Here is a 14695-nt window from a genome sequence, read left to right on the forward strand (position 1 = left end):
GAGTGCTCTCACCTGTGCCCATCTCCCGCTCCACCAAGGGATCAGTAATGACAGGAAGGAGGCGTCCAGTGAACGGGTGGCAGAGCCTCTTGCCATGAAGGTGCTGACAAAAGAATCCAGAAAAAAAAATCAGGTCATGTTGCAGAAGATCCTTTACAGTAAAAACAAAATTCTGTTACAGCATGCCGCCAATAATGCTTCCAGCCACCCCAATGAATAGTGATGTATCAGGCTGTGCAGTAGATCAGCCTTCCCCATGCTGGCTGTGGATGATGGGAGTTGTCATAGAAACATAGAATAGTAGAGCTGGAAGGAGCCTATAAGGCCACTGAGTCCAACCCCCTACTCAATGCAGGAATCCCTGACATTTGGTTGTCCAGCTGCCTCTTGAAGGCCTCTAGTGTGGGAGAGCCCACAACTTCCCTAGGTCATTGGTCCCATTGTCATGCAGTTCTAACAGTCAGGACATTTTCCCAAAACATCTGGAGGGCACCAGGTTGAGGGAGGCTGGCCTAGGCCATAGTGAGCCAGCCAGTAAAACAGCCTTCCCCAACCTGGTCCCCTCCAGATTTGTTGGACTTTGATTCTCTGGCTGGGGAATATAGGAGTTGCAGTCCACCACATCTGGAGAGCACTGGGTTGCGGAAGGCTGCAGGAGAACATAGTTCAAGGAGCTGCCTCTAAGTTGCCAAGTCAGATTCACGTTTGCACCCCATTTATTTATTTACGTTTATATACCGCTCCATAGCTGAAGCTCTCGGTGCAGTTTACAAAAGTTAAAAACAATGAATTAAAACAGATATACAAAATTTAAAACCACTAAAAATATAAAAACAACAATATCCATTTAAAACAACTATTCTCGGGTCAGTTATAAAATTAGCATATGCTGTTGAATGCTGTAAAAATATGCTGGAATTTCTTGTGTTTGGGGGCCCACTCCTTTTGCCCTCGGCCCCACCCACCACTGAAATACAGCACCTGAGGGAATTCCATTCCCCCATGCCAAAGTTGCCAAAGTCTCCACAAACTGAGAACTTTCTTTAACTGGAGGGGCCATGGATTGAACCCAGGACCTTCTCTGCATATACAAAGCATGTGCTCTCCCCCCCACCCCCCCGGGCTGAGCTACGGCAACTTCCTACGTAAGAAAGGGGAATAGGGCAGAGAAGCCTTACCGTGTACCGTGGGTCATCTGGATGAACGGCAACAGCCACGTCTCCCAACATGGTCTCTGGGCGAGTGGTGGCCACAGGAAGCTTCAGTCCTGCCCTCAGTCAAGAGGAACAGAAACCAGACCGGGGGGGGGGGGGAGTAAAACACACACAAAACAACAAGGTCAGAAAGGCCATTGGACTTGGGCAGCATTTAAGATTAGTTTAAACAGAGATGTAGAAGTGGAGAAGCAGCTGTTGACAATAAGGATCACTCATCCCTAGATTACTTCTTTCCTTTTATTTCAGTATTTTTTAAAATTTCCTGCATTAAGAAACACTTTCCATATCAATTTTATAGCTATAAAAACCATTTTATCTGCCACAGAACCCCTGGTCATTGCAAAGGGGTCTGGAAAACATGTCAGAGTACACTTTCAATTCACACAGGCCTCTTAGACCTTACTGTTGGCCAGGCTTTTATTTCCAGCACCTACCAAAAGACTGGGAGACTCCTACTGGATCAGAGCCAGCAAATGGAGCCTCAGACCAGAAAGCGTGGATTCAAAACTGCTTTCAGCCACGAAGTGTACAAATCTTGGGCCACCATCTCTCTATTTTATTTTATGTTATATTTCATTTTATGTTTTATTTTCTATTTTACTTAATATTTTATTTCATGTTTTATATTTTATTTTATAATTTTATTTTATCTTTTATTTTATTCATTCATTCTCTGAAGCTTTCGAGGAGGATTACAAAATGAAAGCAGATAAAATCCAAACTCACAACGTTAAAACGCCAAATAGAAATTCTGAAAATGTAGCATCTGAGTATCTTGGCAAAGTTTAACCATTTCCTTCCGGACCAGATTTTATTTATTTATTTATTGCTTTTCTATACCGCCCAATAGCCGAAGCTCTCTGGGCGGTTTACAAAATTAAGACAATTCAAAGTATAAAACAACAGTATAAAACCTTAATATAAAATACAATATAAAAGCACAACCAAGATAAAAGCAGCAGCAATGCAAAAACACAAATTTAAAATACAAATTTATATTTATTATTTAATAAGATTGTTGCCAGCTCCTGTTCGTTCCTGGCTCAACCCCGCTCCGCGTTGTCAACTCACCATCCTCTCCTTCCACTTTGTAGGCAAATGTCACCAGGACCCCGAAGGGCACTTTGCGCTGGACTCCAGGCACGGAGAGCTCCGTCCTCCCCTGGAGCAGCCTGTTCTCCACCTGTCAGAGACACGATTCGTGAAGCGGCTCTGCCCAAACAGCACCAAAACCTCCCCCAACTCAGCGTGATGGATGTCCGTTCCATCCAGGCTACCTACGGGATCGCCTTCTCCCGTACAATCCGTCCCGCACACTCAGGTCCTCTGGGAAGAATCCACTTCAGCTAGCAAAAACTAGATTAACAACTTCTGAAGGACCTTCAGAAGGACCTTCTCTTCTGCTGCTCCCAGACTGTGGAATGGCCTGCCGGAGGAGATTCGTCAACTTGACAGTCTTTTAGAATTTAAAAAAGCAATAAAGACCGATCTATTCCGGCAGGCCTATCCAGTGAAATTTTAGAATGTTTTCAGGATGCTTTAATCATGTATGGTATGTTTTAATTCGTTTTAATGTGTATTTTATCTCATGTTTTTATACTGTTTGTTTTACACTTTGACTTGTTTTAGTTTTTGTGAACCGCCCAGGGAGCTTCGGCTATTGGGCAGTATAAAAATGCAATAAATAATAATAATAATAATAATAATAATAATAATAATAATAATAATAATCCTGCCTACCTCAATATCAGAAATGGCCGATCGCAAGGCACACGACCAGTTCACCAAGCGCCTGTCCCGATACACCAGGCCTTGCTCGTGCAGCCGCACAAAGGCCTCGGTCACCGCTTGGGAGAAACCCTGGAGAAGGGAAGGGAAGAGGGGTGGGGAGAGAATTCAATTGAAGACACTATTCATGTACTGCTAGAATGCTCTATTTATAATGATCTAAGAACCAAATACATTCATCCGTTGTTAAGATCGTTCAAGGGAAGGCCATCCCTTGTTAAGGCGTGTTTCCTATTGTCTGATGCTGAGAAGTATGGTGTTGGAGGAAAATTCTGAGAGTGCCTTGGACTGCAAGAAGATCAAACCAGTCCATTCTCCAGGAAATAAAGCCAGACTGCTCACTTGAGGGAATGGTATTAAAGGCAAAACTGAAGTACTTTGGCCACATAATGAGAAGACAGGATACCCTGGAGAAGAGGCTGATGCTAGGGAAAGTGGAAGGCAAAAGGAAGAGGGGCCGACTAAGGGCAAGATGGATGGATGATATTCTGGAGGTGACAGACTTGACCTTGGGGGAGCTAGGGGTGGCAACGGCCGACAGAAAGCTCTGGTGTGGGCTGGTCCATGAAGTCACGAAGAGTCGGAAATGACTGAACGAGTAAACAACAACAAGTATGATACTGGCAGTTTTATTCTCAATTCCTTTTCTAATTATGCCTGACACAGAGCTCGACTCTTCTTTTTTGTTACAGCAGCCACACACTGGACTGTTCCAAATCCTCAGCGTTCTTTGTGGGGTAGGGTGCCTCAAAATATAATGTGAGATAATTATTTGGCAAATAATACTCAAGAATCACTCAAAATTAATTTTAGGCAAAATTGTTTTAGGCTATTTTCCCCCCTGTGCTTTTCCCACAGCTATAACAGGGGTGCAACTTCAGGAGGTCCAGAGGACATTTTCACACACATGTCAGAAGTGACTGAACGAATAAACAACAACAAATGTATCTTTTAGAACTTCTAAATTCCTTGTCAATGCTCTACAAATACGTGCCACGAAGTCTAAAAGCTGTATGGAAAACTATTCAACTCTTAATGGTTTGTTGGTGGAGTTTTAAATTGTACATCGTTTTATTCTGTGTTTGTCTATAATAGCAATTTGTGAAGACACAATAAATCTGACATTGTTGTTGTATTACCACTAAACCCAACTTGGGGCATAAACAAGAATTGAACCCACAACCTAACCAGCTTCAAGGCCAATGCTCTAAAGCAGCCTTCCCAAACCTGATGCCCTCCAGATCTGGGGATGATGGGAAGTTGTAGTACAACACATTTAGAGGGCACCAGATTGGGGGACGTTGCTCTAACCCCAAAACCACATTGGACATGCTGCACTCCTAACAAGATTTTGGATGAATTCATTAGAAAAATGTAAACGCTACTTTCTATTTGTTGTTAATACTCAAACGAAAGAGGCAAAGGAAATTATTCAGGCTCTTCCAGCAACTCAGTAGCATAGATAAGGTTAGACTTTAGGGGTCCCAGCTGGCCTGGTCTGCCCAACTCGAAAACCCTATATAATTTCTGCTGTGAACTCAGAAATCCTGGCTCACAGAAGGTATTTGTATTTTTGGTATCTTTCTGTTACTTACAGAGTCCATGGTGAAACAGGCTCGGTCCCAGTCCAATGATGCTCCCATCACCTTCAGCTGCTGGAATATTTCATTTCCTTTTCTGATCTCAGGGAAAAAGAGAACAAAACCAAACCACTTGTATATGGAGAGATAATGAAAACCATGCAGGAAGTATTCGACTCAGAAGCTCCGGAAGAAGTAAGCCTGCTCTTGCAATTGCCAAAGATAAAATCCACTTTGGTTGTAAGGCAACTCTGTTTTATTGAGCGTAATACAGCTGTATGGAGAAAGTCCTACAGACAAAGAACCTCTCAACTGACAGTGTGGAAAGCAGGTATATTTATACACAGTAGCATCTTAACCAATTAGCAGTTGGCAAAGTTCTAAAGCAAAACAAAGACAGATCAAAGAAAACGTTTTCATTATACCTTATCAACAGATGTCCCATAACTCTTCTGGCAATGTCAGATTGACCTGGATGGTCAGTCCTCCTTATCAAGCTAGCTTATTTGTCTTCTACTATATCAAGAGGGCTTGACAGTTAGAAATTCCAATACAGCATTTCCTTGCTGATATAACAGTTTTAGCATTGCAGCACATCCAGTCACACACATTCTTCCAATCCCATCATGCAGTTCGCTTGCAAGAACCAAACCACATAAAGAGGCCTACATACAGAGCAGATATATATCAAGGCTTCTGGCCTTGTTGTCTGCTATGGATTATTCACACCTTTAACGGAAACATATCAGACTATCGCTTTGACATTAAGTCCCTGCCACTGCGATCGTCAAAACCCCATCATGACAACATTTGGGCAATGGCCCTAGCCTCCCCTCCCCTACTCACTCTTCTTTCCAGTTCCAGACTTCTTGGAGGAATTCCTCTCGTGAAAGCTCTTGCCGCAGGGCTCCCCGTTCCTTCCAGATCTTTCTTTCTACCACCGCCTGGGCAGAGGAAAGGAGAACGTAACAGGAATTGTGAAGCAGGACCTGCGGGAGACTTGGCCAGAGCTTACTCCCATCCCACCCTCTTCTAAGGCTGCAATCCTCATCGCATTTACTAGGGAGTCAGCCCAGATCTACGCCAAGCAGGACGAAACACTTTGAAAGCAGTTTGAAAACGGTATAAGGAATGTGTCCTGGGCCCCCACAGTTGTCAATACCGTTATAAAGCAGTAGTGTAAATCCTGTCTAAGGCCATAGCTAGACCTAAGGTTTATCCCTGGATCATCCAGAGGTCAAACCTGTTCATCTAGGTGACACACAGGGGATCGAGTGCTCAGGCAGGGGTGAACCCTGGATGATCCCAGGATAAACCTTAGGTCTAGCTGTGGCCCTATTCAGAAGACACCTTAAACCACGGCGGTTAAGCCAGAAAGCCAGGCTGTGTTCAGAATATACCTTAAGCCATGGCTTTAGCTATAGTGAATAAAGCAAAAAGCACTATTCACCGTAGTTAAAGCCATAGTTTAAGGTGTCTTCTGAACTAGCCTGGCTTTCTGGCTTAACCACCATGGTTAAAGCCATGGTTTAAGGTGTCTTTTGAACAGGCCCACAGTGGGACTTACATCTGAACAGACAGACATAGGATTACGCTACCTATCTTGGGAACTTCCACAATGAGAGACCAAGAGAATTTGCCCTTAAGCACAGAATCATAGAATCATAGAATAGCAGAGTTGGAAGGGGCCTACAAGGCCATCGTGTCCAACCCCCTACTCAATGCAGGAATGTGCCTGCCTCCTCTTTCTGCTGGTGCTGAGATGCCTAGTACAGACTGCCGTCTTTGGCCACTGCTTTGGCCTGTATTCAAAACGGAAACCTGTCTTCCCCCTCCTTCTCTTTCATGCTTGGTTTTGCTGTTTTGCAGCGGATTGACTTTTTATTTGTTTTCAATTTGATTTAATGTTATGTCATCTGATTTTATTGTTCGTCACCGTGGCATTTTCTCTTTTGAAACAGAAAGATGGGTTAAAATACCACAAATTAATTGTTGTACATAGAAATACTACTGCATCTCTTTAAAACACACACACACACACACACACACACACACACACACACACACACACACAGACAGACAGAAGAAGCAGTCCTCAAGTTTAAATTCAAAAGAATTTAGAACCACAGCAAGGGGCAGAGGATAGACGGATGTTTGTCTGCAGCATGAATCAGCTAGGAAAAGTGGAATCTGCAACAAAATGTGGCAGCATGGCGTGTTGATGCTCAGGATCCCAGCTACTCCATTCCCTTCCTGCCCACCCTCCTGCAAACAGTCTATCTGCTTTCTGGGACTACAGAGCATTCTCAATCCTCATTGGGCTGCTTTGGGTGTCCCCCATCACTTTAGGGACCTGCAGTGCGGAGTTTTAGGATTCCAACCACTCTACTCCCTTTCCCCACCCTGGTTTCCGGGTCCTGCAATAGTCAGCCAGGATTCCGTGCCCAATGAGAATGCTCAGTCCTCATTGAACTGTTTTGGGATTTCTCCCCACTCCAGGTTTTCCTCCTAAAGATTTTCTGCAAATCTTGGGGGTCCTGAGAGCCTGCTGTCCGTGGCTGGTGCTGCTGTTTTGGCCACATAAGCAATGGCACTCGCAAGCCTGACCATTGGGAATAGAGGGAATGATCGGTTGTTCTCACCTGAGTGGCGATTCCAGCATGATCCGAACCTGGAACCCACAGAACCTTATAGCCTTTCATCCTCTTCCTGTAACACATCAATAACCAAAAACACACACTGAGGACTCAGTAGTTGGGAGCTGCACAAGTGTCCAGTTGTTAAACACATGCAGGAAGCAGGAGTCCAAAGAGCCAGGGGGGTTTCAGGTTTGTAGTTTATATTTAAGGTGCGAATTCTTTTTCCCCACCTGCCTCGCTAATTCCTCTATGATTTGGACTGCGGGACTTTCAAGGCTAAGGATCTGCATCTCTTTTCAACGTTCTGGTATTTTTGCAGTAAGCCACCCACCTTGACCTTACAGGGCTTGATGGCTATAGATCTAAAATGAGAGCGCCAGTAATAAACATGAAGCTGCATAGGACCCATCACCCCCTGGAGGCAAAGGGTCCACATAACCATTTCCTAAGCCCCCTGGAGCATCACTTACCACCGTACCAAAGCATCTTCAATAGCCACAGTCAAGGCGTGGCCCAGGTGTAGGGACCCTGTGACATTAGGCGGGGGAATAGAGAGAGAAAACATTTCTGGCTTCCGGTGGGGCAAGCGATGCTGTCAAAAAAAGGAAAGGGGGAAAAGAGATCAGGATTGCTTGAGGTCAAAACAATCAAAGAATCACAGAATAGTAGAGTTGGAAGGGGCCTACAAGGCCATCGAGTCCAACCCCCTGCTCAATGCAGGAATCCACCCTACACATACTTGACAGATGCTTGTCCAGCTGCCTCTTGAAGGCCTCTAGTGTGGGAGAGCCCACAACCTCCCTGGGTAACTGGTTCCATTGTCGCACTGCTCTAACAGTCAGGAAGTTTGACAGCCAGTGAACCCTCCGGGTACCACGGTGGTATCACTAATGCTGAGATTCATAAGAACCCCTCCCATAATAGTAGAACCCAATGGGGTCCTCCCATGAAGCTGATTGGTAGAAGATTCAGGACAGGTAAAAGGAAGGACTTCTTCACACAGCACATTAGATTAGAAGTCGGTATTACGGCAGTCTTAGATCAAATACATTGTGGGCTATTCAATTATTGGTTTAAGTTAGTTTTGATGAACGAGGCCAGGCTGCCCAAGAGGTGTCTTCTCGAGCAGATGGCTAAAACCTTGGAAACCTCCTGGCTGTATAAATTTATAAAGATGTTACCAAGCTCTGGTTTCAGTCTGCTGGCAATCAGCACCCCCAATACTAACATAAGAAATGCTGTTAAACTTCGGATCTCAGATATTAGAAGTCAGAGTGATATAGCCGCAGTGGCAAATTCAAGGGCCATGAAATGGCTAGCAACATCTAAAGTCCATTTTAAAGAAGAAAAATACCTTTTCTTCGATTATTATTATTTTATTATTATTTATTTATATAGCACCATCAATGTACATGGTGCTGTACAGAGTAAAACAATAAATAGCAAGACCCTGCCGCATAGGCTTACATTCTAATAATATGAAATAATATGAAATAATAATATGAAATGGGTCCATCGAGGAGCCTTTACTCGGCTTCGTCTCGAGCTGATGGATACAATGACACTACAGGGTTGATTTCTAGGCATCCCATCGAAAGACAGATTATGTATATGTGGCATTTCTGCTATGGAAGATCTAGCTCACTATTTACTTGACTGTTGTATGTATTAAAAATGTAGAGAAATCTATCTATCTATCTATGTTTTTAATACGCATGAGAAACTGGACAGTGAAGGATAAATTGTCCTTCCTCCTACGTGGTTCTAATTATTTTGTGACTCAGTGGGTTTCCCTTTTTGCTCTCAAAGCAGCCAGCATAAGGAAAAAAGAATTAGAAAAATGGCTTAATAAGTAGATTTTATTAAATCTCACAACACAAGGGGTTTTATTAACTGTTAGTCTTAAATGATATATCATATAGGAACTGTATATTGTTTTAAATTGTAAATTTTAATTAATGCCTGTATGTTTTTAACAATGACGTGATCTTTTGAAATGGTTGGAAGACTTGTTCAATAAAGTTTTATTCATTCAGCACATAGTCAAACTGTGGAACTCACTACCATAAGATGTGGATAGATTTGGATAGAGGGTTGGATAAATCCCTGGAGAAGGCTATCAATGCCTACTAGCCTTGATGGCTAAGTGCACCCTCTAGTATCAGAGGCAGTAAGTAAGTAAGCCTGTAAAGACTAGTTGCTGGGGAACATGGGTGGGAGGGTGCTGTTGCACCATGTCCTGCTTTGTTGGTCCCTGGCCAATGGCTGGTTGGCCACTGTGCAAACAGAGTGCCGGACTAGATGGACCCTTGGTCTGATCCAGCAGGGCTCTTCTTATGTTCTTAATATAAAAGGAGCCGTGTTGGTATAGACCACAGCCCCATCTACCCCGGAATCCTGCTCCAATAGGGAGCAACCAGATGCCTGAAATGGAGCATGAAGGCCATGGCTCTTCCCTACAGTTTCCTCTTATCAACGAGTATTCAGCGGAATCCTACCTCTGAACATGGAGGTTCCATACAGTGATCGTGGCTAACAACAGCTGATAAATCTATCTATATGAATTTCATAGAGTCATGGAATGGAAAGGGATATTGGAGGTCATCAAGTCTAACCCTTCCTCAGCGCAGGAATCTTGCAACCACAGCATCTCTGCCATGGCTTAAATACAGCCAGCAAGGGAGAACCTATTGCCTCCTGGGGCAGCCTGATCTACTGTTGAACAGGCCTTACATTAGGAAGTTTCCCCCTATGTTCAGCCAAAGTCTACTTCCCTGCAATTGCCATCCACTGGTTCCAGTCCTGCCCTCTGAAGCCACAGAGAACAAGCTGCCCCATCTAATCCCCCTTTGAAGCCAACTCAGGAAGTGGCCGCCACCACATCTTGCAGCAGTGAGTTCCACAAATTAATTGCATGTTGTGTGAGGTCCTAACTTTTGTCTGTCTTGTATTTTCTGCCAATCAATTTCACTGGGTGACTAAACTGTAGTAGTATAAGGAAGGGGAAGTGGGGGATGAGTTCTCCCTATTTGCTTTCTCCATCCTGTATGCCATCGTTATCTCCCCATAGTAATTTTTGTTGTTTTCATTCATCCCTTCATCATAAAGGGGAGAGTTGGTTATTGGGCGGTATAAAAATGCAATCAATCAATCAATCAATCAATATTTGCTTAAGACAGAATCTGTTTAATATAATTAGTTCACAGGAGCAATTTCCTACCTGATACTCTGGCTTAAAAAATCCCTCCTTCACCCACCAAGTGTACCAGGCAGCTTCGACATAGCGTGGGCTGTAGGAGGTGGGCAGTGGTCCTGAGGTATCTGTGGGAAAGAATGGTATACAGAGAATGGTATCCAGTTGTTATGAAAGCAGGAATTTGTGTATTCCATATGCCCAGAGTTTCTCTGTAAAAGTATAGCAGAATTTTGTACAGGGCACAGAAGAGCAAAGAAAGGTGAAGTCCTTAACAAACAACCATGTAATACTAAACAAAAAGTTAAGGATATATACACAGTAGAACAATAGTATTTAACGTACAAGAATAAAATTAAGATTAACAGTAATATTGCATTAAAAGTGCAATAGCATGTTGCACAGAAACAAATGTCTAGCAGAAACAATGTAGAATAAAAAAGGCCAAACATGTTTCAACACAAAGTGTTTGTTAGTGGCCAATACGGGGTGCTGTACGCTCCCTGGAGATTTAATTGGGCTGACTTTACAGTTCCCACAGTTATGTGGTAGAGGGTGTCACTCCCATTTGAAAATAATGCAGGGCCTCAGCCTTTTTAAACCGCCTAGGCGGTTTGAAAAGGCTGAAGCCCTGCATTATTGTACATATCCTTACTGTATGTATCTCCTTAACTTTTTGTTTAGTATTATGGGGCACAGAAGCCACCATTTTGAAATTCACAGCTTTCAGTTTTTTACAAGCAAGTTGCAAGTCCTGATGGTCAGAGAGAAAAAGTCCTGAGAACATGTGGGCAGAATCTGACCAAATCTCATATCCTAACAAATGGACCAAGACAATAGCACTAAATACATTTACTAGGGAGTAAGCAGCGCCATTAAATACAATGAGATTTATTTCAGAATAAACATGTATAGGAATGTGTAAGGACTCTGTTGCTGTCCTGGTCTATTGTAAGTACCCTGCTGGAACAGATCAAAGGCTTGTCAAGTCCATCATCCTGCGACACCGAAGCAGAAATGGGTGAATGATAGGCCAGCTTCCTATATAGCAGCCTTTTCCAACCTGGTGCCCTCCAGATATTTTGAACTACAACTCCTATCATCCCCAACCAGCAAGGACCATGGTCAGAAATGCTGGGAGGCAAAGTCCAAAACGTCTGGAGGGCACCAGACTGGGGAAGGCTGCTATGTAGAATATTAATTCTATGTAGAATACTAATTCCAAAATGTAAGAACATAAAAGCTCTGCTGGATCAGACCAAGGGTCCATCTAGTCCATGATCCTGTTTCCTACAGTGGCCAATCAGATGCCCCCAATGGGAAGCCCACAAGCAGGACATGGGGGGCAAGAGCGGCTTTCTCCCATTGTTGTTCCCCAGCAACTGGGATTCTGGCTTCTGGTTAAGCAGCAGGGTTTAAGGTGTCTTGTGCAATGCATTTTATTTTTATTTATTTATTATTGCAGTTATATCCTCCCTTTTTTCTGCCAAAGAACCCAAGGCAGTGTACATAATCCTCCTCCTCTCCATTTTATCCTCACAACAATCACCCTGTGAGGTGGGTTGGGCTGAGTGTCTGTGACTGGTCCGAAGTCACCCAGTGGTTTTCATGGACAAGTGGGGACTAGAACCCGGATCTCCCGACCTCCAGTCCAACACTTTAGCCACTACACCACATTGTATTTTCTGCTAAACTCTGCTCACTCTCTAACCGCAGTCAGACCATTTGCAGCAGGGTTAGCGGCTCTAACCGTGGCTTAAAGTGCTGTGTGCGACAGCACGGCTTGTGGTTAGTGCTAACCCCAGAGAACCACAGCTTTGCTAACCACAGAGCCCAGAGTGTCATCTGAACAGGCCCAATGAACAGCCACAATTTCGGCTTCCTTGCCACAGAATTTGGATATTTTTGTGCACAATCTTCTCATTTTAGGACAAAACTTGGGGCTTGATGAGAGCTCCTGTTCCTAACCTCTCTGGACAAAGGAGGGTCTGGGAAGGGCGAGGAGTTAATTTTACCAGCCATACCTTTCTTTTGTCCCGCTTCCGTCGGGATGTCGTACAGGGCCGTGTTTTTTGAAGCCTGCCCCCTGCCTTGGCTTGACGGCTCTTCCTGCGAAAATTAAAAACAAGGAGACGTGTTTAGAAGACCTGTGGGGCCAAGGAGAAAGTGGTGACATCCCCCAGTCCTTGAATGGGGAATGGCACAAGCACAGGGCCCTTCTGCTAAGGAAGGGAGGGAGGCCATAGTACAGAGGCAGCGCACATCCTCTGCATTCGAACGGTCCCATGTCCAACCCTGGCATCTCTTTGATAAAAGGCTCTAACTTAGTGAAGCTGGTAAACTATCATGCCAGAGGCTTGCAGTGACATTTCCTCAAACTCTGTCAACTTTAGTAACATAGGATGCTCCCCGGGATTTTAGCCAGGATTCCTTTCCTAGCCCTACCCGGAGATACTGGGAAAGAACCATGTACATTGATGGTGCTATATAAATAAATAAATAAATAAATAAATAAATAATAATAATAATAATAATAATAATAATAACAACAACCTAGGACCTTCTGCACGCAAAGTAGGTGCTCTAACATAGAGCAAGGCCCCCTCCCCATACTTAAGGCCTTGCACAGCAGACCACAACTGGCCTCCTCTTTCACCCTACTCCCTTCTGCTCTGCCCATGCTCTGCAGCTCCTCTGGCATCAGACTTCACTCCAATTAATCACCAATTTTATCAAAATTTGGCCATCAACATCACTCGTCCCTGTCAGCTGCCTCACCTTCACTCCAGCACCTAGCCCAGCTTCGATGGACTCCAGCCTCTCCCGCTGTCGCTTCTGTTTCTCTGCCCTGTTTTTCAGGTGGGCCATTTTCCCCCCATGGCCATGGCGGTCAGGTTGGCTCACTTGGGAATAAGACCTACAGCCACCAGGAACGACCCGGTGCCTCTTCTCAGTCTGGAAAAGCAGGCGGCAGAGACAACACAGGTTCCGACTGGGGCCAGATCTAAGTTGGGCTGACGACATGCTTAGCAGTGGAGACGTTCCGTTCTTATGAGCGAGAGGAGCAAAAGGCGCAGTGCAAAGACCAGTCAGATGCTGCTAATCATCTCTCCAATGTCTTTGCACAGCAGAACGAATCTGCACAAGGAAAGACTAAACAAAGTAAGTAAAGTTATAACATGAGTTTCACAAATCTTTAATCTCCATTGCTTGTTAACTCCTGCCTCTCTAGCCGTATGTAGGTGTTTGCCTTCTAGAATATAGAGCTAAATGGGATGGGGGACAAGCCCTGACCAGAACTGTGCACAGTATTCTAGATGGTGAACGGTCACTGTAGTGTAGGAAGAGGCAACCCTCACAACGTTTTTATGACTCTTATAGGAGCAAGCTCCCCCTCAGCTTGCCTCCAAACTATGGAAACTGGAGCCTGACAGTTCTTACGGGGATGGGCAAGTCTATGGGGCTCTGCTGAGCTCTCAATTGCCAGTGAGGGTTGTCTTTTTTATTTATTATTTATTGCATTTTATATCCTCCAAGGAAACCAAGGTGGTGTACATAATCCTCCTCCTCTCCATTTTATCCTCACAACAACCCTGTGAGATAGGTTGGGCTGAGAGTCTGTGACTGGCCCAAAGTCACCCAGTGGGTTTCCATGACGGAGTGGGGACCAGAACCCGGATCTCCCGACTCCCAGTCCAACACTTTAGCCACTACACCACATTAAGGGGGTGTTTAAAACCCTACAACACCCAGCATACCCCAGCCAGCCAGTTGAGGGTCACTCTTTACATGCAAGAGCATAATTTAGCCCTTTCCATTTGGCTTGGAGCCAGAGCCGGTCTAAGACATTTTGCTGCCTGAGGTTGACCAGCAAATGGCGCACCTCACTTGGGTCAAGGTGCATAGTATCCAAAGTCAGCCAAGCTATTTTGGCATGTGAGGCACAGAACCCCACAAGTGCCACTCACCATACTGGCTATAAAAGTACAGTAATAATAAAGTGAACCGCCCAGAGAGCTTCGGCTATTGGGCGGTATAAAAATGTAATAAATAAATAAACAAACAAACAATTTGCTGCCCTTTCGCAACACCTAAAATCTGTTGCCTGAGGTCACTATCTCACTAACAGTAGGACTAATAGTAGGGCTGGTCCTGTTTGGAGCAATGGGAGGGAGGAGAAAATGTGAAATAGTGAAGCCATTTCTATGACCACGTTTAAAACTGCTCCATGACGTCAAGATGTCATCATTCACATTTGTAAAAAGCATACCTGAAATA

The 14695-nt window shown here is 44.3% G+C and overlaps 1 protein-coding gene across 2 annotated transcripts in view; it reads right to left on the reverse strand.

The window, feature by feature from the left end:
• Positions 1-14695, reverse strand: part of VARS2 (valyl-tRNA synthetase 2, mitochondrial) — a 33212-nt gene that overhangs the window by 17889 nt on the left and 628 nt on the right. For both annotated transcript variants that reach the window (XM_063122274.1, XM_063122273.1), the window contains exons 2-12: positions 13196-13570; positions 12442-12526; positions 10445-10545; positions 7695-7816; positions 7228-7294; positions 5432-5529; positions 4601-4682; positions 2958-3077; positions 2289-2400; positions 1179-1267; positions 13-103 (exon numbers count right to left, since the gene is read on the reverse strand). In XM_063122274.1, coding sequence (XP_062978344.1) covers positions 13-103; positions 1179-1267; positions 2289-2400; positions 2958-3077; positions 4601-4682; positions 5432-5529; positions 7228-7294; positions 7695-7816; positions 10445-10545; positions 12442-12526; positions 13196-13441 — 1213 coding nt within the window. In that variant the 5' untranslated portion in view covers positions 13442-13570. The remainder of the gene's footprint in view (positions 1-12; positions 104-1178; positions 1268-2288; positions 2401-2957; positions 3078-4600; positions 4683-5431; positions 5530-7227; positions 7295-7694; positions 7817-10444; positions 10546-12441; positions 12527-13195; positions 13571-14695) is intronic.

This window comes from Elgaria multicarinata, chromosome 3 (genome assembly GCF_023053635.1).
Source record: "Elgaria multicarinata webbii isolate HBS135686 ecotype San Diego chromosome 3, rElgMul1.1.pri, whole genome shotgun sequence".
NCBI classification, from domain to species: Eukaryota; Metazoa; Chordata; class Lepidosauria; order Squamata; family Anguidae; genus Elgaria; species Elgaria multicarinata.